The 22702-nt window shown below is 37.8% G+C and overlaps 1 protein-coding gene across 5 annotated transcripts in view; it reads left to right on the plus strand.

Annotated features, from left to right (window-relative positions):
* The window catches only part of CEP128 (centrosomal protein 128), a 447508-nt gene that overhangs the window by 406559 nt on the left and 18247 nt on the right, over positions 1–22702 (plus strand). For all 5 annotated transcript variants that reach the window (XM_066276450.1, XM_066276451.1, XM_066276454.1 and 2 more), the window contains 2 exons: positions 15366–15443; positions 19368–19481. In XM_066276450.1, coding sequence (XP_066132547.1) covers positions 15366–15443; positions 19368–19481 — 192 coding nt within the window. The remainder of the gene's footprint in view (positions 1–15365; positions 15444–19367; positions 19482–22702) is intronic.

Here is a 22702-nt window from a genome sequence, read left to right on the forward strand (position 1 = left end):
TCCTCTTGCAAGGTCATATAGGACAAATACTTCATGAACTTTCAGACTTTCTATCAGACCTCATAAAAGTGGGTTAGGAAGGCTCACAGGAGGAAAAATGTGGCACTAAAAGAATAAAGAGCATCTTCAGAGACAATGAAAAAAGGCAAAACAAGAGCTTTTCATGGTACTATAATCTTTAGGATATTACCAGGGTCATTTAGACTCAGTCTTGGTTTTTTAATTTCTTTCGGTAAGGATTGATTTTTCTTTTTTACTTTCATTCCTTTTTTTAAGATCTTCCGAAGAACAGAGAGAAATTGTCCTTTTTTAAAATAGGAAAAAACTTATTTTGTCTTGAAAAATCCATATAGATCTATTAAACCCTGTTTTAAATCTAAGATACATAATGGATATTGATGATCTTATTTTCTTGAATCATTTTCTTGTCTTATCATCCTAGAAATCATTTTATTATTATCCATCAACTGTTTTGAACTATGCTAGAAAAGACTAAAATAATACAAAAATGAAGGGATAATAGAATCACATAGAAAGATGTTACAATAAGTGAACTATTAAGTAATATTTCAGCTTTCTTATTGTGTTATTCACTGTATATCAACAATTGAAAAGTCTGAAATTTTACCCTTGCAAGTTGCCAGGGTAGCTGGTCACTGTTTCGTGGATGCTGGAGAAGACACAAGACAAAGACTTTCTTGTTTATATTTATAGTGTGGCAGGCCCCATGAGCTACATGTTTGCTTTGGTTCCTGTTGCTCCCCAAATTTTGTAGGAGCAATTTGGAGATGGGTCAAGTGGGTACTGCACAGACAGTGAATTTGTGTTACCTGTGAAGAGCTCTGAGTTTTTGCAACCCCTGATTTTATAAAAGAAACTACAGGAAATCCTACCCAACCTTTGCCCCACATGAAGGCAATGTTTTCCAATTCAGTTTGTTATACAGACATCCTTGAGCAGCTCTACTGGGACAAAAGCTATCACAAGTCAACCAGCAATGCAATGGAGAAGTACCTACCAACAAAATATTGTATTATCTTTCAAGAAGAATTTTTTAAATGTTTTTTATTATTATTATTTTTATTGAACTCAGACTGGGAATTCAGAATTTCTCATTTTCTCCCATAATGACAAAGAAAAGGAAGCTGACAGAGAAAGAGGAGAATGACATGTCATAGTTATTAGATGATTAAAAAGATGAATAAAAAGAGACAGACAATGGGCCTGACCAGGCGGTGGCACAGTGGATAGAGTATCGGACTGGGATGCAGAGAACCCAGGTTTTGAAACCCTGAGATCACCAGCTTGAGTGAGGGCTCACTAGCTTAAGCGCGGGGTTGCTGACTTGAGCGTAGGATCATGGACATGACCCCATGGTCGCTGGCTTGAGCCCAAAGGTCACTGGCTTGAAGCCCAAAGGTCACTGGATTGAGGCCCAAGGTCTGGCTTGAGCCCCAGGTCACTGGCTGAGCAAGGGGTCGCCTGCTCTGCTGTAGCTCCCCAGTCAAGGTACAAATGAGAAAGCAATCACGGAACAACTGAGGAGCTGCAACAAAGAATTAAAGTTTCTCATCTCTCTCCCTTCCTGTCTGTCTGTTCCTAATTGTCCCTCTCTCTGAATCTGACTCTGTCACTGTCTCTGGCCCTGTCAAAAAAAAAAAAAAAAAAAAAAAAAAGAGAGTTAGAAAGTGGTACTCTAGATGCTAATGATGATGGTGAAATTCATTATATAAACAAAAAGTCAGATTATGAGTCTTGAAATGACAATATCCCAGATGAATTTTTGAAAACTCAAGAATCAACGAATGAATAGTATATTTCTAAGGAAAAAAAGGAAATTGGATACACTCATCCCATTAGCTATTCAACAAGAAGGACTTCATCGTGCAATATTTTGCAAACAGGAACCTGAACCAGCCCATTCTACTAAAAGAATGTGTGACAGTACTCTTTCATCTGTTACGTTTCTCACCAAAATTAACTTCAGATGATTTTTAAGTGGGCAGATATGATATCAGATTGTGTAAAAATGTGATTGGAAGGAAATGATGATATAGCAATGAAAATTTTTATTGGACAAATCATGCTTATAAGTCTAAAAAATGAAAAAAAAGCAACTATATAGTAAAGATAGCTTGATCAATTTAAAAATATTGGGAGCTGTCACAGTTTAGAAATACTAAGCTTTGAAAATGCAAGTGCAAGAAGAATGTACCAGAAGTGATAATAAACTAAAACTCATTAGAAATATACTTGAAATCTGGAATCAGTATTACCGAGACAGGTATTCTCTAGAATTGAGAAGGACAATTATTCTGTAGTCCATTGCATTCATACCTGAAAACCAGAAGGATATGTAATATGCTTAAATTCTCACTAAAATTTCTTATAAAGTTATTTTTATTTTTTACTAATTTTTTTTAAAACTCCATCTATTGGGCCAGAATAATAAATGGTGACTACTGATTTTCTTGATAATTGTTGTGGTCCAACGATTTGTGAGCAAACTACTCTGTATTCCCTTTTTGTTGTTGTTTGTGTTTGTTACAAATAAATCTCTGTGGCTCCCACAGTGTGCAAGTTACAATTAACTTTAAGTGATATTACTGTAAATTTAATAGACTCGGTTTTTAATATCAATAGGCATCTTATTTGCATCTCCAGAAAGTTTTTTAAAGCACTGGCTTCCTTTACATATAAGAAGGAGAGAGCATATATACTTCCAGTAGGGCTCTGTATGACTTTGAGATATGTACCTATGTCTGCACCTTCTTAGAAATAATATAGAGCAAAGCTCTCACTTGTGGCCTCCAACTTAAGTTTGGTATTGGTAAGAAATGGCAGGGTAAACAATACAAAATACTTCAATTTAGTCTTTCTGACTGGTACTTCTAATGAGTGTTTTGTCCTAGAATGTCCTAAGAAAATGTGGGGAGCAGGAGTCATTTCAAAATTTATCTTATTGTTACAACTTTATTATTTCATTTAGAATGTATTCCAGAACTTACACACCCAGATTCACTTGACAGCATATGGGCTTATTCCCAAATCAAATGTATATGATCTGATTTTTCACATTAACAAATTATTTAAATGTCATTGCATGTATAACGTTACTGGATGACTGAAAAGCAATTGTAGCACCAAATATAATAAATATTATTAAATAGCTATTACTGTTAACACAAAAGTAAGGCATAGTTCCTATGCTTAAATTTCCCAATTATATGGGAACAAGGTAGTCAATGAAAAATCACAATATAATATACATATTTCTTGCTGTTGCCCTAATAATTGACTTTCATTCAGGAGCCCAAAGAAAATGTTTGATCTAATTTAGGGTTTTGGCAGAATAAAGTCTGATGTAGTAATATTATAGTTTGATTCACATAAAGCTAGTGCTTAGAAGGACTTATTGGTAAAAGAAAGATTGAATATTCTATCTAGTTTCTGTATAGTAAGCATGATGTAGTCATACCTAATTTCCAGAGTATTGCATGTTTTCTTATTTTTTATATGTACCTTAAATGTCAAAGTCATATGATTTGGGATACATACTTTTTAAAAAATGTGTCCAGTAAATTCTACAAAACTTGTTTATTTCAGTTGTGTTACAAGATAGTGGCGGGGAGTGGCAGGAGCCTAAATTCAAAATTTCAAATTGTTTCGGCAGTTGAAGTTTCAGGAAGACAATCGGTTGTGGCAAATGTTAGATGAATGCGCTCACCAAATAGTACTGTCAGCTGCATTCTGCCCCTGGCTTCCATGATCCATCTTTTGCATCCAATAGCTACAAATTCCGAAACTGTCTGGCTTTATTTTAATATATATACTTCTACTCCCATATACTCACATGTCCCCTCTTGCCCTTCTACTCACTATGCAGAACGTACCTTAGCAGAGCGTCTCTATACTCAGAGTTTATGTTTAGTGAGCCGTCTACCAAAATGTGCTGCTATAATTGCAAATTATTGGTGCTTTGAACTAAGGATGGCCTAGCAGTTGGGATTCCTTAAGGGAGAGTTCAGTTGAATTTTCGATGGCTTTAAAATCTTCTAGATTGTCACTGCTTTGGCAGCAGTCAGCCAGGAAAATTCTTTGTACAAGATCCAAAAGAGTGTTTCTAAGTGTTCAAAAAAGGATTAATTATGAAAGCAAACTTTAAAAGTATAGGCAGAGTTGATCTCAGTTTATTTTGAAATTAAGTCTCAAAGCCACAATGATAAAAATAAAATCCCTTGCCTGATTTCTATTTAGATCTGATCTGCCTGTCACCAGAAATCCATCCATATAGGGGGATTAACTGTTCACATGCTCTCTCACTGTCTGAGTGCTATGTGTGGAGTAATGGAAAATGATTAATTTGTTCTGTCATTCTCTTTGAGAACACAGGACATCCCTTAAAAGGAAAATAACCCTTTATTTTTGAGAACAGAGGAGATTAATTATGTTCACCTCACCAAGCTGCTTTTAAGTAAATTAACCTGGACCCTACCTCAGCCAGAGCAATTATCATTCCTTATCAGTATTCCGTATCAGGACCCTCTGTTCCACATGTTAAATACGGAAGAGGCAGATGCGATTGCCTACTTGTGCGTGCCTTGACACTTGGGGCGAGGGCTTTGCAATATTTGGGAAGTGGTTAGCCTTTGCAGTGTCTGCCCTGTGTCCAGTGTCCCCATTGGGGCCTGACATGGCTAAGATCCTGTCATCTCATCCACAGGAAGCAGGTTGCTCTTTACATCACACATTACTACTTTGTCCTACGAGGTCCGCAAAAGATTCTGTTCTCACCTCTCTCTCTTTCACTCACTAGAGTCTAGACTATTTGACACAACTTGACTGCCCCTCATTTTTATTCCAGTTTTTTTTATAATTATGTATTTAATTTTGAGTATTTAGGGAAACATTCTCTGTCCCTGAAAACCAGTTTGTTTTCATATTCTAACTTTGAAAAATAACTTGTGTTATATTTTTCTTTTCACATTTCTAGCTTCTAAGTATGTCTTTATTGATCATTGCGTTGAGAAGGTTTCATTCACAAAGCTAAAATCTATTGTGTGTAATATGAAGTATTCAGCACTGGAAATATAGGAAAAAATATAGTCCCACCTCTAAGGAATTTACTGTCTCCTGAAATGGACAGGTAAACACACAGTTGGGATATGATTAGATATGTGATGGGAGACATGTTTAGAGGCACTAAGGATGGACACCTAACCCAGATATTAGGGGCGAAGTTTACAGAACAATCCCTAGTGTTACCACTGTAATCATAGCTAGTGTCCCACCCTGCTCTGAGTACTCTACATGTGTTAATATATTTCATCCTTACAATAATTCTACACTATGGATATTATTATAATTCCTACTTATACATGAGGAAACTGAGTCTCACTGCAGAGGTATCCAAGAATTTCTTTAAGGACAGATAGCCAGTAGGTGACTAAGTTAGTATGTCGCCCAGGCCTACAGACCCAAGAGCCCATGCTTTTAACTGCCATGTTGGAGGAGGCAGTGCCCGAGCTAGGCCTGCAGAAGGGGCATCAGTGAGCCGTTTTAAGCAGTGTGAAGAGAACATTTTAGACAGACGGGCCTTCGTGTGCCAAGTCATGACGGCACAGAAGCTTTGAGGTGAGAAGCAAAAGTATGGAATAACATTTATGATAATAGAACCAGAAGCTGATTAGCAAGCAGTGTGTAGATGAGGGAAAAACTAGAAAATCCTATTTTATTTTTAAGTTAGGACAGTTATAAGATGTTAAAAAAGAAAAAGGAAGTTCTTTGTCTGCTTTTGAAAGTGTCTGTTCTAAAAATACAAAATAGCATGCACTGGCCTGGTAGCTCTGTGGATTAGGGCATCATAGCAATACACTAAGGTTGCGGGTTCAATTCCTGGTCAGGGCACATACAAGAATCAACCAATGAATGTATAAATAAGTGGAACAACACATTGATCTCTCTGTGTGTGTCTTCCTCTCTTTCCCTCTCTCTCCCCCCTTCTCTCTCTAAAATCAATAAATAATTTAGAATAAAATAAAGTTATAAAATGACAGATATTTGGAATTGGTAATTTGATGGGGTAAACACCCAAGAAGACAAAATGTCTTCCTATTTTTCTTTGCAGTCATTAGCTCTGCTTTCTGTCATTGGAGAGTAAAGGTTTTCTCACCCCACTGGTGTGCTTGGGTCTATATTAACCTCTAGAATCCCACATAGGATTTTCTCTTTAGTTTACTTCCTCTCTATAGAATAATTTTTTACCCTCTCTTCAACTTTTTAAGCTTTAAAATGAGGTCTGATCCACTCTGGAAAGAAATTAAAGCTACAGTGGACTAAAGCTAGAGCCAGAAGGGCTCTTAGAGGTCTTTCCAGCCTACTTTCCCATTTTCCTGATTTGGAAACTGAAGCCCATGGGTTACATGATTTTCCCGGGTTCATACAACCGGTTATGGCAAAGCTGAGATATAACTTTGTATATCCTGATTTCTAACCACTGATCTTTTTCATGTAGTCTTGCCGCCTAGCCTCAAACAGAAGGTTATCTATTGTCTAGTTGTTAATTTAAATAATGTAATATTATACGTGTTTTTGAGATGTGAGAGTATATGGAGTAAATCCAGTGTTCGTGGTATGGCACCATTGGCCTTGTGGGGGTTCTCCCAGTAAATTTCTCAGGAGCTCCACCCAAATGGCACCTCTGATGTGGGTGTCAGAGTTTCTGCTACTCAGTAGTTCCCCTCCCTGGGAGGGAGATGCTGTCTCACCTCCTCACAGTGCTCCCACGCTTCAGTTTTTCTCTCGCTCAGGGATGAGCAGCTAGGAATCTGCAGAAGTTATCCAAGGACTCCTTTTGGCTGTGAATGAGAGCATGTCACTCCTCTGCTCAAAACAGAAGTCCTTCTATCTCATTTAGAATTAAATACAAAAACTTGACTGTGGCCTAAAAGGCTCTCTAGGATCTTGCCCTAGACGTCTTGGTCTTTATCTGGTGCTCTCACTCAGCTCATTTCTAGAGCAGTATCATAGATAGAGCAGGCATTCAGTAAAAGTTTGCAGACTAAATAAGTGAATGAAAGCCTTTTCTTCATTGAATACGACTCATTTCCTTGTTCAAAAAGCAGTACCTCTTTCATGGAGGCGCTGTGAGAAATGCTGGGCATATACGGGTGAGGGAGACAGACATTCCTGCCCTCACAAGGCTTACCACCCATGTCAGCACAAACTAGAATCAAATAATCACACAACCAAAGTTAACCTTAGTACTCTGATAAGTGTTACAAAGGAAAGGCTCATAATGCAATGGAGAGCTTATTTGACTTTTACCTTCCCTGAAGAAGTGATGAAAGACATTAAATGTTAACCAATCACTTAAAATTTACACATTTCATTAGATGTGAAATTTACATTTAAAAAATAAATTTTCAAGTGGAGAGTTAATCATGTGCATACTGAAGCCTTTAGGGAAAAGTGTCCTCATGTCTCTAAAATATAAGTTGGGTTAATGGATAGACTTAGGGATAAATAGATAGATTGATGTGTGATAAAGCAAATATAACAAAATGTTAATAGGAGAATCTAGGTGGTAGGTATGTGAGGAATCTCTAAATTTCTTTCAGATTTGCTGTATGCTTGAAGATGCTCATAATGTTGGGGAACGTTTTAACCAAATGAGACCGTGTTCTCCACTGAGGGCACAGTATGTTCAAAAGTAATTTACATGCCATTACATTTGTTACTTTTATGTTTTGAATGATGTCTGTAGAACAGTAAATATATTTCTGAATATTGGATATAGTGGTCATTATTTGTCTTGTTTCTGCTTTATAAGCTGTTGATCTTTTATTAGCTATGATTTTCGATTGTCACTGACCCCTGCTTCTGTATTTGAGAGTTACTAGAGTTGATAGTGCCTCACAGAATCAACATTTTTTTTTTAATGCCTGGTATTTGGAAGATACCAACACCAACGTTCAGTGTACTTTCTCATTCACACACTGGTAAATCCTGTGAATAATAAAGACATTCATGGTTTATCCTCATTTTGCGAGTGAATGAATAAATGAATGAGTGAGGCAAAAGCTTAGAAGGGTAGGGCAGTGATATTCACCAAAACACAAAATACAAGTAGCATAATGAAAACTATGTGTACCTACAAGCAGGTACACTGACTTTCAGGTCAGCATACCTCCCACCTCACTATGGTTCCTTGGCCAGAGTGAAGCACATGTCTGAGACCAGGGAGCCCAGCAGCATAGTTCTTTTCCTGCCCCCTTGGCCGACATTGCTAAACTCAGTCTCTTCCAGGAAACCCTTGCTTACACTGATCGCCCATCATTAACAGGCAGTCACATTTGGGGGGGGAGCAAATGTTTTTAATTTCTTTTCTTCGTGAATATATTTTATTTTCCATTTTTTAAGAAATTTCTCTGATTTCACAGAAATTAAATTGTGAATCTCAAGATACTCATCTTCGTAGAATAGTTGTACGGGTCTGATTTATTATTCAGCATGCATACAGAGAACACTAAACAAGTCCTCATTTTTCTTGGTATGTTATTTTTCCTTTATGTCAGGGAGTGGCAACAAAAATGTTTAAAGAGGGAGTCTCCAGTGTCTAATGGGGGAAGAGAGAGGTTTCTTTATTCCCTGTGTGCACCTTGCTCCTTCAACCCATTCATTTAAAAAGAAAAATCCCCCAATTAAGCTACAATAAGGTTATGGGTTGACTATAATTTATAATTTGGTTATGTCTAAAAATAAGAAAGCAATAATCTGAATGGGAGATTCTGTAGATTTTATGTGGTTCATCACTTAACAAAATTAGTATGAATAAGAGTTAGAAAATACCCAGAAAGGCTGCTTTATCTAGACTTCCCAGTGAAGATATGCTATCCTCACATTTTATAAATTTTTGCTTTTTAAAGGAGATCTACCATTTTGGACTCAAAATGGTGTCATTTGAAGACAAATAGAATTTGTTGACAAAAATTCATCTGGATCTTAACTCAAATATAGTCTCTGATGTCATATTGCCACATTAACTGGTGCTTTAGTTTGTTGTTCGTTTGTTTTTTAATGAGCCTTATGAACTTCTTACCCTAAGACACACGGAAACACTTCTAGGTGGGTGTCTGATCTTTAGACTTCTCCTAAAGGACACAATCTAGAAATAGATTTTTCTGATAACTCCCAAGAAATCCACACACCTTTGAGCACTGGGGCTCTTTGAAGGGTGTGCATCAGCGAAATGCCTTTGCCATCCTGTTCTCTGCTACTGTTCAGTTGGTTCCAGCGAGTGTCTTACACGGTTTGGATGAAAAGAAGGCCCTGTGAAGCCAATACAGCTGTGCTGGATGCAGTCACCACAGGCAGAAAGTCAGACAGTCTATCCTTTTTATGATCTCACCCTTCCTCTCCTTGAAACATGTTTACTCAGGTCCTTTTACCATCTTTCAGCCATTTGTCAAGAAAGTTTTGCAGTGGATCTCTTTCCAAACGAAATAGAATTGCATTTTTGAACCCAAATAAACGGCTCCATACTGTGTTTATTTAATATCTGTGTGGTGCCAAAAATGCACACATTTACTTTAGAATAAAAATATAGACAGCATCTTCTTTAATTTATTTGTCTCAACCTCAAAACATATGATTCCAATAGCGCTGTAAGAACATGGCAGTTGTTATATGTTAACAAGAAAATAAACACGCAAACTTAACAAAAAGAGGTGTATTTACTAAAATATTCCTACGGTTAAATCTGTTACTTAAGCTTTCACTACAAGAAATAAGAATCTAAGGATTGCAATGAAACTCCATTCTTATTCCTAATTGCTGCTACTTATATTGTCAGACTATATTATTTAATTCCCGTGCAGTCTGAAACAAAGGCATGACTAAAGAAAAATATACTGTGGACCAGTACAAACCGCTCCACTCCACACAGTTTGGTGTGTGTTGAAGATTTGGGGGATAGTAATTCTGCCAGCTTATTCTTTGCCCTTTCAACAGATATCTAAACATACGTGTAAGTGCAAAAGCTGCAGGGGCCTCGTAGACAGGACTTCTGAATTTCACTGTTGTCTTTTATCACCTGATCTGGCCCTTAGTCTAGAGAAAATAAATGCAACAGCAAACTTTTGCTTTTGGGTTTTTAATCAAGAGGCTAAGATTCAGTGGGTTGATTAGGACATGGTAACTCTGCCTTTGTCTTCATGCAGCCAAAATTTATTAAAGCCCCTCTGTGGTCAAGTAGTGTGCTACGCTAGTGCTAAATGTTACCAAATGCTATTAGTATCCTGAAACTCAATCTCCTACTTAACTTTCTCTAATCAACAGAAACACCATCTTTACCCCTTCGGTGTGTATATGTGCCTGGGCGTGTGCTCTTGGCACAGATTCTATAGCACAGGTAAATCGAAATTCTTTCTGGATTCATCTGGAAACTTCTCTCCTGGACATAAATCCACAAGGACATATCTCCAGAATTTGAGCTGCTAAGAGTTAAGACCTGGAGAAGGATTTGGAATTATGTAAAGTACTCACTTCTGGTTACTATCTTTTTAAGCTGGTGATTTACCACAAAAATATTTCTGCAATAAAGAAATTGCCACATCTACACATACTAGCTCAGATTCACATCAGAGGTTTGCTAACACAGGACTGTGTGGAGGCTCTTCCGTTGCCTATTGGTACAATGGGGATAACAGTAGCATTTATATCATCGGGCGATATGGGGATTAAAAAATATATTCAAAATTGAATTAAATTTTTATGTCTTAGTTTTCATTGTGCTAAAGCAATTGATCATTTGCTCTGCCAATCCTTGTAGACCAGTGATATATAAGCCTCTGAGATATAGTCTTAATTGTGAATTTTCTTTGCTTTCAGATAGCATTTGAAATTTTGGGTCTTATAAATTGTCAAAGGAAAAACAGTTTTTAAGCCCTTTGTGAATATCTTAGTTCTTCTAGAAAATTGATTTAAAGAAATTAAAGGCAGGTTAATCACCTGTCATTTGCTGATACCATTGTTAAATAGACCCAAGAAATTTTTCATTCTAACAGTGGGGACTTATCTGTGTCATTTAAAGCATTAGATTATGTAAGGCAGAAATAATTAACCAGTTTAATAGATAAGTTTCCCTGACTTGGACAAGGTATTTTGTCCTAAGAACTAACAAAATAAAGTCCTTCATAGTATCTCTAAAATGTAACAAGCTTCTTATTTAGACTATTCATCTGCTACTGACTTTTGTCTCTCCGGCACTGTTAGCTTTTGGGGGAAAATGACCTCGCAATGACCTGTAATGTGACAAGACTCTAACCAGAGAACCATAGACAATCTCACATCTTTTTTAAAAAAAGAGGCTCTGGCTAGCTAGCTCAGCGGTAGCGCATTGGCCCGGTGTGTGCAGGTCCTGGGTTTGATTCCCTTCAGGGCACACAGGAGAAGCGCCCATCTGCTTCTCTACCCTTTCCCCTCTCCTTCCTCTCTATCTCTCTCTTCCCCTCCTATAGCCAAGGCTCCATTGGAGCAAAATTGGCCTGGGTGCTGAGGATGGCTCCATGGACTCCACCTTAGGCTCTAGAATGGCTCTGGTTGCAATGGAGCAACATCCCAGATGGGTGGAGCATCGCCCCCTGGTGGGCATGCTGGGTGGATCCTGGCTAGACACATGAGGCAGCCTGCCTGTCTGCCTTCCTGCTTCTCACTTCAGAAAAATACAATAAATAAATATAAATAAATTAATAAGTAAATAAAAATAAAAATAAAAAGAGTTTGAATGTAAATATGGATACTCTTAAGTCTATGCCATAGTGGTGGTTTTAACCACACTCCCATGCATAGAGAGTGAGAAGACAGTGAGAAAACAATGTACTCCCCACAATATCACTTACTCACGAAATGATGAGACCTGAGATCCCCGAAGGCCTGGACTGACTGTTTTCGTTACTTTACATGTCACTATTGCAGACGGCCATGAAGTCTCAGCATCTGTATTTGTAATTTCCTTTAAATAAATGCAGTTCACTTTTTTCTTTGTCTAATTCTTACATCTTTTATTCATATTTCTCCCCCTATTAACTTGAAAGTTTCTAAGAACAACAACTATGCTATCTATGTCTTGTTGATCTTTCTATGATATCCAGGTAAATGTTTAATGTTAATTAATTTGCTAGACTATAAGGATAAGGATAAAGGCATGTGTACCAGAAAGTATTTGTGATATTGAGGAGGCTATTTATAAACAACACATGAGTGGAAGTAAGCCACAACTAAAGTAGATGCTCAAAAAGTATGAACAGTCTGACCAGGTGGTGGAGCAATGGATAGAGCATCGAACTGGGACGTGGAGGACCAGGTTCAAAAATCCCGAGGTTGATGGCTTGAGTGCTAGCTCATCTGGCTTGAGCGCGGGACCACTGGCTTGAGCGTGGAATCATAGACATGACACCATGGTCACTGGTTTGAGCCCAAAGGTCATTGGCTTGAAGACCAAGGTCGCTGGCATGAGCCCAAGGTCACTGTGGGCTTGAGCAAGGGGTCACTTGTTATGATGGAGCCCCTTGGTCAAGGCACATATGAGAAAGCAATCACTGAACAACTAAGGTACCACAACAAAGAGTTGATACTTCTCATCTCTCTCCCTTCCTGTCTGTCTGTCCCTATCTGTCTCTCTCTGTCTTTCTGTCTCTGTCACACAAAAAAAGAATAAACATGTTAATGGAGAGATGAGGGTAAGGGAGGGGCATAGAAAAATAACTGCATTTAGGTAGGAGCCAATGCTTTTTTAAGGTTCACAAAGAAAAAGGCACAATTTGAATATACATCTTAACTGTATACCCAAATAGTCAAAATAAACTATATGTAAAAACATTCAAGAAAAAAAAATTTTCATGGAGTCACTTAATTGATTGAAAATGGTAAGCGAAACTATATGCATAACATGTTGGATTTTACAGTAGGGAAAGAGATTATTTGCTTATTTTAATAACAGAGTAAGTTTCACATATAGAATGCAGGTACAGAAGGTCACTTTTGAATATGAAAAAATTATGGGATAAAAAAGGGAAATAAAGTATAAAAACTACAAGTCAATAGAATCACTGTTTATGATAATTTTATTCAGAGCATAAAACTTGCTTTAAAATCACCATGGCATTGATTTGTATTGTATTGTTCAAGAACCAATATAATTCTTAAGGAAATTTTTAATTTTTACTGTTTAAATGCATATTGCATGTATGCTGACTAAAACAGCTTGCACTCTTAAACTAATATGTTGTGTCCTGTGTTAAGAAATATGCCATTTGATGAATCTTTCTTATACATGAAGAAATTAAATGAAACCATTTAAAATGCATGGCAGTGTAAGTGAGCTCATGGTTAAAAGGAGACAATCATCTAATGTTAAGCAGAAGAAGCAAAATACTAAATACTTTAAATGGCACTTGAAAAGGAAGAATTTTTGAACTTAAAGAAACAGCACATATGACTTGCAATTTCAGAATGGTAAAGTAAAGGTGTTTCTGCTCTTCTTTCAAAGAACAACATTAGAAAGATAAGAATATAAGAGATAGACACACTGATATACACATCAAAAACTAAAAGACATCTGTAACTCAAAATTGAAGGACATTAGAAGAAAAATGGTAAAATGATTCAGAACAGGGAAGGTGAAATCCAAGGACCTGTCAAGGGGACAGCAGTGGACGACAAACCTCATTCACCATGCAGAATGTCACAAAGGCTTTGAATTGGAGGGACTAATTACTGCAGAAGGAGAGATTGGAGATGAGTACATAGGAAGTGTTTGCAAAGAGGAGTTAGACCCTCAATGCTATGTCTCCATCCTGGCCCCAACACAAACCCTGCAGAGACACAGAATTGTTCTCTGAGGAAACTTTGTATTGGAGATGAACAGCATTGGGGGGAAATAGGGGATTTAAAATAGGAAGATTAAGTGAAAGTGTATATATCAAAAGATGAGAACATCAGTTCCTAACCTCTATGGCTCTAGAAAAACTGAACGTCCCCTAAGAAAGAAAACCTTCATATGCTCATAATTTGGAGCATCTTATCCACCCCATATCCCCCCTCCCCAACCAGCCAGAGACTGCTTGATAGTCTACAATTGAATTATCTAAGTCTCAGGTGTTATTTTCAATAATTAAAGCTGTGCTAAGCACTGATGTCTAACAGGCCCTGAAACCTCATGGCTTACTACCATAGAGGTTGACGTCTCACTCATGTGAAGTCCAGGATGGTCAACAGCTCTCCTCTGTCCTGCAGCTCTGCCACCTGAAGCATGTGGTCTCCAAGGTCCTCATGGCGGAGACTGGGATGGCAGAGTTGGGTTTTTCACTGTTTCATCCCAGAAGCGACACATGTCACTTGCAGTCACAGTGTAGCATTAAGAACCGTTCACATTGAAGATGTGGGAGAGCACATGGAACATTGGGTGGTCACTAACTTCTCAAAAACCCTGCAAACTTATCCCCAGGTTCTTGTATGACACTTCACTATCTTCTCATTCACGACCCATGGGGTTTGTCATTTATTTTATTGAAGAGTTATAATTCATATTAAATGTATAAGCTAATATCTATTGCCCCCCCTATTATGTGCTGGCCTTGTCATAGCACTAAGGTATAGAGATGCATATGATACAGTCTCTGTTTCCTACCATTTAAGCTCTTAGTTTTTATTGGCTTCAAAATAACTTTTAGATCACTTCCTCTTAGTGTTTTTATTGGTAGGTGTAAATCAGTGACCAACTAATCAAAAGACTATAAGTAATTGATTTATATAATTAACAGTATCTTGCATTCCTGTTGCAAAAATTTAATTTCAGATATTTCTCCCAAGTCTTGAAGACTGCTCCTTTTTCCTTTTTTTCACTAAAATAATTGTTGAGCACTCTTTTCTTCTTTATAATGCCAATATGTGAGGATCTCTAATGTAGTTTATAGCTAAGTAACTGCAAGTTCATCCATTTCTTGGTATTACCTTGTGGTTTATATTTGATATTCACTGGAGCAGGTTTATAAATTAATATTAATATGAAATGCTCTATAGAAAGTTTCATAGAATATCAGTTGAGAGTAACTGTCCAGGAAGAGTTTTTATTTCTGACTCAGTCTTGAAAATGAATCTCATATAGTTTGTAAAGGGAAACCATTCTTCTGATTTAAAAAGATATATTTATCCTAGAAATATCATTATTTCTGTTCTTATTTGGTTCTCTAAATCTACAGCTTCAATTGCTAATACCAGTGATACGACTGAATTTTAGTAGTTGGGTTCTGAGAGTATTAATACAATTTTTATAATGTTTGGTTTCCTTGTGTTTTCTTTGCCAGAGTACCCGAGTGGCCTTGGACCATCTGGAGTCTGTTCCGGAGAAACTGAGCCTGCTAGAAGACTTCAGAGACTTCAGAGTAAGAAAGAGTTGGCCTGGCTCTTGCTATATTCTTTTTTTTAATTTTTTTATTCATTATAGAGAGGAGAGAGAAGGGGAGAGAGAGAGAGAGAGACAGAGAGGGAGAGAGGGAGAGAGAGAGAGGAGAGAGAGAAGGGGGGAGGAGCTGGAAGCATCAACTCCCATATGTGCCTTGACCAGGCAAGCCCAGGGTTTCGAACCGGCGACCTCAGCATTTCCAGGTCGACGCTTTATCCACTGCGCTACCACAGGTCAGGCTCTTTCAGTATTCTTGTCTGAGTGAGAACACTTGACATCTTCCTGATGTGCAAAGAAAATTGCAGGGAGGGAGGAAAGACCCAAAAGCATTAGGACCTTTAACCTTCCTTCTTATCAGAGTTTTTGCGATGTCAGGACTGAAAATAATGGAACTTATATATTTATATTAGCACAATATAAGAAAATAGAGACTTTTATTCTACTACTTGAAGCTCATTTGGCTCTGTAAAGCTTTAAGTTTGATTTAGAAATACCTAGGAATTAAGAGAGGTTACATATTACATTGACAAGAGATAATTTTTTTGATAAATAACTTTATGAGTTATCTTTGAATTACAGATTTCCAGAGTACTGTTTCTTTTAGCTAGATGACACTGCCCAGGCCATCCCTGTGCTAGAATATATGAACTGAAGTCCATTTAGAGTGTTAGGTTTTCTATCTCATGTCATTTACTGACAGAACTCTAACCACAAAGTATTTCATTAACAATCCAGTTAATGACATGGGTGGATTTACCTACTATCATTTTTTTTTATTTCTTTAAAAAAAATTTTTTTTAATTCATTTTAGAGAGGAGAGAGAAAGGGAGAGACAGAGAGGGAGAGAGAGAGGAGAGAGAGAGACAGAGAGAAGGTGGGAGGAGCTGGAAGCATCTACTCCCATATGTGCCTTGACCAGGCAAGCCCAGGGTTTCGAACCAGCAACCTCAGCATTTCCAGGTCGATGCTTTATCCACTGCGCCACCACAGGTCAGGCCTCCTACTATCATTTTTAAAAATTCCTCAGAGAGAGAGAGACGCAAAGCAAATAACACTGCCACCCAGTCCTGCCAGGCAAGGTTCAGACCAGAGAACATCTTCACATAGCTTCTTAGAGATGTATATGCAAAGGACAGTTTTAGTGACTTATAATTTCTTGACCCTGTTTGGTTGAAACTGACAATGGTGAGAGTTTTCTCGAAAAACATTTTAATCTCTTCTTTTACACTGAATTTAAAATATAACTTATGTTATATTTAGGTTCTATATAAATCTAATATATCTATATGATCTGTATCTAATAAATCTAATGTGAGGATATAATGCGTAGGAAATACAGTTTGATTATGCCATATTGATTTATTGCAGACAATGTTAGAAGACGCTTTCAAGGTCTGCCCTATCTTAAAATTACCTTTCATTAAGCATATTTTGGTATTTCACTTACTAAACACTTTTGGTTGGCATCCAGGTTTGAGCTGACACATCTAGAAATCTAGACTGTCACAAACAGTACAAAACCAAGTGCTTCTAGTATTACACTACAGTTTTTATTCTTTTTCATGATTTGATTACCTATTTGCAGTTCCTTTGGAAGTACTGTGAAGTCGGTGTCCAAGATGTGATTTTTACTCACCCTTATGCTACCTGGTGCGAGTAGCAGGCAATGTGTTGCACCCTATTCTTCCACCTTTTTTTCTGTAGCCTACAGAAGTCATCTACATGAACGAAGGGCAGACAAGAGAAGGTGTTGCGAACAGGTAGCATTTGCCATTGAGAAACAGATGCCTGTCTTATACCAGCATAAAAACATAAAGTTTAATCTTTAGTGACAGTTAACTTCCCCCCCCTTGGTCTACATTGATCAGAATATTCACACGTACAATTTAAAAGTTCTCTCTGTTATGATGAAAGGTTTTTAAAAATTATTTTCATCATGTATACTAATGCTTTTATACAAGTCTAGTTTCTATATACACGCACTCATATATGAGGATACTGGATAGTGGAATTTTTAGGGAGACTATTTTTCAAAGTTTAGAATTTTACTTCCCAATACTGATCAATAAAATGGAAACCTTTAGCTTTAAAATGGAAAGTTTATCAGCAAGCATTACGCCCTGCCATGTGGCAGGCAGTGGCTAAGTACTTTACATTTTTTGAAATCCTCAGAAACAACTTATAGAGGGGTGTTATTTTCCCCCATTCTGCAGTTGAGGACATAGAAGCTTGGAGTAGATCAGTTAGTTGGAACTGGGGTCTACTTCACTGTATTAACAACAAAGCCCATCTGCTTTGCCCTACTGACTGTAGCTTGGAGCTCATTCTATATGTACTGTAAAGCCATCTGTGTGATTAAAAGGAATTCATTTAGCCAATTTAGTGAAAACTAGGCATAACCTTACATAAAAATACATAAAGCCTTCAGATCATTAGATGTAGATTATTGCAGATTATAGCTTACAAACTCCTAAAACTTTCTAAAAATTAGTGTGCTATGAAAAAGAGTTCAAAGACTCAGGTTCTGGTCCAAGCTCATGCACCAGAAAAAAAATCACATAACATTTCAGGAGATATTTCCTCATCCAGAAAATGAGGAACTTCAACAATATTGTCTGTGTGGTTCTTATTATTTATGCTGGTGTCACTAGTAGTTTTCCTGATAATAGTATAGTCTATGACTCATAATTGTGACTATGAACTTCATTTTATTTAGGTAGTCTTGACTTTATTGTTCTTTAAATGTGTCAGACTCTTATTTTTTTAATCTCATTTTGAAATAAGTGGTTCAGCTCTACAGCCCCGTGTTTAAATATTACACGTGTGCTATGGCGGAAAGGGAACAGCGCTGGGTTCCAAGCCCCAGTCATCACAAATCACCTGGACTAGGGGAACTCTTTCTTAGCATCGTGGAGACTATAGATTTTTTTATATAAAAATGAGAACTTGGGAATTTTAATACTCACATGGGACTACATGGGGAACTAAATCTCATACAAAAATCAGTTGCCCTCATTCTAATTTTCTGATTTTTCTTTAATTCATAATATTAATATCTAAATCAATGGCTATAGTGACTATTTGCTGTGTTTTAACCTCTACCCCCAAAATGAAGGAAATACAGAAAGGAAAAAAAGACAGACATACACACAAGGGAGAGAGAGAGAGTGTACATGAGCAGCCCTGGAAATGTTTGCTTTTTAAATTTCTTTATTACCTTAATCTTTTTATGCTTTAGAGTTCAGATGCAATATCTTTAAGTTTAAAAATCTAGGTATTATAATAGTTAAAAAGTAGAATATTATTTAAGAATTAGTGAAGAAAAAGGACTCTAGTTTTAAAGGTCACTTATTTCCTCCCTCCCTCCTTCCTTCTTTCTTCCTTCTTTCCTTCCTTTCTTTTTCCTCCCTCCCTTCTTCTCTCCTTCCCTGCCTCCCTCCCTTCCTTCTTTCTTTTTTCTTTTTTTAAACAAAGAGAATATTTTGGTGCCAAGTACTACTACAAGGGGAGAGTACACACATCCAAAAGTGGCATGATGTCATTAATGACCATCTTTGGACAAATTATTCCTTGAAACTTTTTCCATTCAATTAACGGGTACCAATCATTTCCGATTGGCTTAGAGACTCGTTGTAAAAAGAATGCAAATGACCAACGTGGGGCCTTGTGTTATTTTTATACCATCCAAAGTGACCGTTTTCTTTTTTATCCTCAACCCTCTGAGTAGTAGTTCATGTACGTCCTCCCTCCAAGGGTTAACAAAAAACTCACTACTCAAAAGGTTAAGATGATATGATTCCCCTAAGTCTCTAAACTCCAATATTCATTTATTTTCTATGTATTCTAATTTCAAGGATTGATTTTTCTTTCATCTACCAGTTTAGACACTTTGTTGTTTTTCCAGGATGCCCACAGTTTATCCGAGAGAATGGATGGGAGGTACTCCAGACACGGAGTTCACAGAGAGTCTCTTCAGCAGCGCCAGGACGGCCCCAAGTACAGGATCAGAAGCTTCAAAGTAATGTTCTTCACATGCATTCCCAGCCTTAGAGCGTGGTCTATGTGTGTGGCTGCAGCCTTCTCAGCAGCTCCTGCCGCCTTCATGTCAGAGAACTTGTACAAGAAACGATATTCTCTGATGCATGAAATAGGTTTGCAATTTTGTAGGAGCAGAGAATGAAAAGACAGTTGCAATAATTTTTACCTAGGAACTAATCTTTACACTTTATGCTATTGTTGCTTAATATGTTGTTTGTTCATGGGGATTGATGTTGCTTAAGAAGTGCTGAGCCAGAAAACTCTTGGCCTCATGGATGGTTAAAGGCTAAGTAAGTGTGGATCGTTGCTCCCTTTGATGTGTAAGTCCAGCTACTCTCAGTGCTGAAATTGTCCCCAGTAGGTGACATATAGTACTTTGTCAGCGATAATCTTGCCATTTACAGTCACTCACCATTCTTTTCCTGAAGATGTGAATTCCATACTACTACTTAAGCTTCTGGTCTGTTAGGGTGGAACCAACACAGGACACTGGAAGGGTGTGACCATGTTGACCAAAGGTCCACCATTCCCTAGATTCTCTCCAGATCCACCTGAGGTGTGCGTGACTTTACACCCTTTCGACTCTTTAACAGTCACTAGCTGGAGCAGCGTTTCTCCATTTGGGCCTTATTGATATGAGTCAGCTAACTGTTGTCGCGGTTGTCCCGCACATCACAGGATATTTAGCGGCATCTGTGCAATCTACTCACCGGATGCCAGTGGCATCCCCCCATCCCAAGTTGTAGCATCCAAAAATGTCTCCAGACACTGCCAGATGTTCCGTTGAGGGCAAAATGACCTGACCTAGAGGGACTCCATCTATATTCAAATGTACACTCCAAGTCAATTTCAAAAAAAAAAAAAAAAAAGAGCTAAAGCTCTTTGGGCTTTCTTCTATTTTTCCAAACTTCAGTGTGTATGCATGTTCGTTACACTGTATATACGTATTTACTTATATATAATTATTGCTGAGAAGCTCCTGCCTCCTGTGAATGTAACTGGATAGAATATCCAATGGATAGAAAGACAGCGTCCATTTCTGTCATCCACTAGCAGGCCTAAAGTGAGCACTCCGCTTCCCCAACCCTGAAAAACTTAACAGTTATGCCATGTTATTAATGCCCTTATTGTGAAGAGGGAATCCTGTGACTTTATAACCTTTTACCTTTGTTTTTTATAGATTTGTATTATGGGCTAAGTAGAAACATTGCTGTTTCACATAGCAAATTTTAAGTTTGCTAAATCATCTTCCAGCATTCCCATTAGGATTTCATATACTCAGACATCTCTCTACCGTTTACAGGGTGTTGCCATTGTTAAACAGAAATGCAAGGTCTAGACAGCAGTAACTAATAATAATAACTACTCATCATTGAGCCAACCACATGAAATTATTCTTTTTGTAGACGTTACACGGTTTGTATGCATTATTTTATTTAATCCCACAGCAGCCTTCGTAGTCAGGTTCCACCATTTTTCCCTCTTTTACCATTGAAGACAGCAAGGTTTTCAGAGAATTAAATGGTTAAATTTGGACCTCATATACCTTAATTTACACACACACACACACACACACACACACATGTTTTCAGGGAGGCAGACAGATTCATGCATGCATCCCAACCAGGATCCACATAGCAAGCCCCCTACAGGGTGATGCTCTGCCCATCTGGGGCCACTACTCTGTTGCTTGACAACCAAGCTATTTTAGCACCTGAGGTGAGGCCATGGAGCCATTCTCAGTGCCTGGGGCAAACTTGCTTGAACCTTTTGAACCATGGCTGCGGGAAAGGAGGAGAGATAGAGAAGGAGGGAGGGGTGGAGAAGCAGATCGGCATTTCTCCTGTGAGCCCTGAATGGGAATCAAACCTGGGACTTCCACATGCTGGGCTGATGCTCTACCACTGAACCAACTGGCCAGGGCAGTTTTTCTAGAAGTCACCGAATATAGGACTATATTTGTAATATTATAAAAGTCCTTTGTCTCCACAAATACATAAACACAGTACTTGTGTCTTAGTTTCACAGAGGTCTAGATGCAAATGAAACATTTAAAAAAGTTGTTTCTTGCTAGCAGGTGAATCAGTGCTATCGAGTGGCACCCCAGTTGATATAAATCAGTGCAATTTCCATAACGGCATATGAATGTTTAACATGTTCAGCAAGTAATCTCATTGGAGTTCTTTTTAAAATTACATTTGCAGCCGAAGAGGAAATCAGGCCTGGTTTGTAAATGAGGCCAACACTTAGCAAAATGAGAAATAAGTTTTGCAGATAGGTAATGCAAGTACAGGAAAGGGCCACAAAGCACATTATTTGATGACATTGCTCCACATTAGTACAACTTAAACATTGTAAAGCGTTCATTCATTTCAGTGATGAATATAGAGACGATCGCCATATGTACAATGTGTCCGCCCTAAAACAGTGCAGTAATAACAAAACTGATGCAAATATCACAGTTTTCGTAGTCATTAGAGATGAAAATGTGGGAGAACATTTTTGCCAGTTGTAGATACCAATGATCATTTGCTTAGATGCTTTTTATGAAAAATAATTTATTTAAAAATACAGAGAGGGGAGGCAGTTTCAAAAGAAGCATGAGCTCATCTGGGCAGTGAAAAAGTTGTTAATCTTCTCTGGGCTTTGTGGATAATCAGAAAAGCTACCTCTGGCTAATCACTAACATCCTGAAGAAAATGCTTCAAATAAGAGGCATTGGGACTCGTTCTATTAAGAGAGAATGTGCCCCACTTTCATAAGCCATTCTATCCGTAGCTATTAGTTTCCCACGTGTTTTGCTAGCACAGGGTTCAAAGAAAAGGCATGGATGGTGCAGAGACGTAATTTGTTGGTTCTGAAAACTAGTTCTAGGAAATCAGGTACTAAAGCAGGGGTCCCCAAACTTTTTACACAGGGGGCCAGTTCACTGTCCCTCAGACCGTTGGAGGGCCGGACTATAAAAAAAAAAAACTATGAACAAATCCCTATGCACACTGCACATATCTTATTTTAAAGTAAAAAACAAAACGGGAACAAATACAATATTTAAAATAAAGAACAAGTAAATTTAAATCAACAAACTGACCAGTATTTCAATGGGAACTATGCTCCTCTCACTGACCACCAATGAAAGAGGTGCCCCTTCTGGAAGTGCTGCGAGGGCCGGATAAATGGCCTCAGGGGGCCGCATGTGGCCCG

The sequence above is a fragment of the Saccopteryx bilineata genome, chromosome 4 (assembly GCF_036850765.1).
Source record: "Saccopteryx bilineata isolate mSacBil1 chromosome 4, mSacBil1_pri_phased_curated, whole genome shotgun sequence".
NCBI classification, from domain to species: Eukaryota; Metazoa; Chordata; class Mammalia; order Chiroptera; family Emballonuridae; genus Saccopteryx; species Saccopteryx bilineata.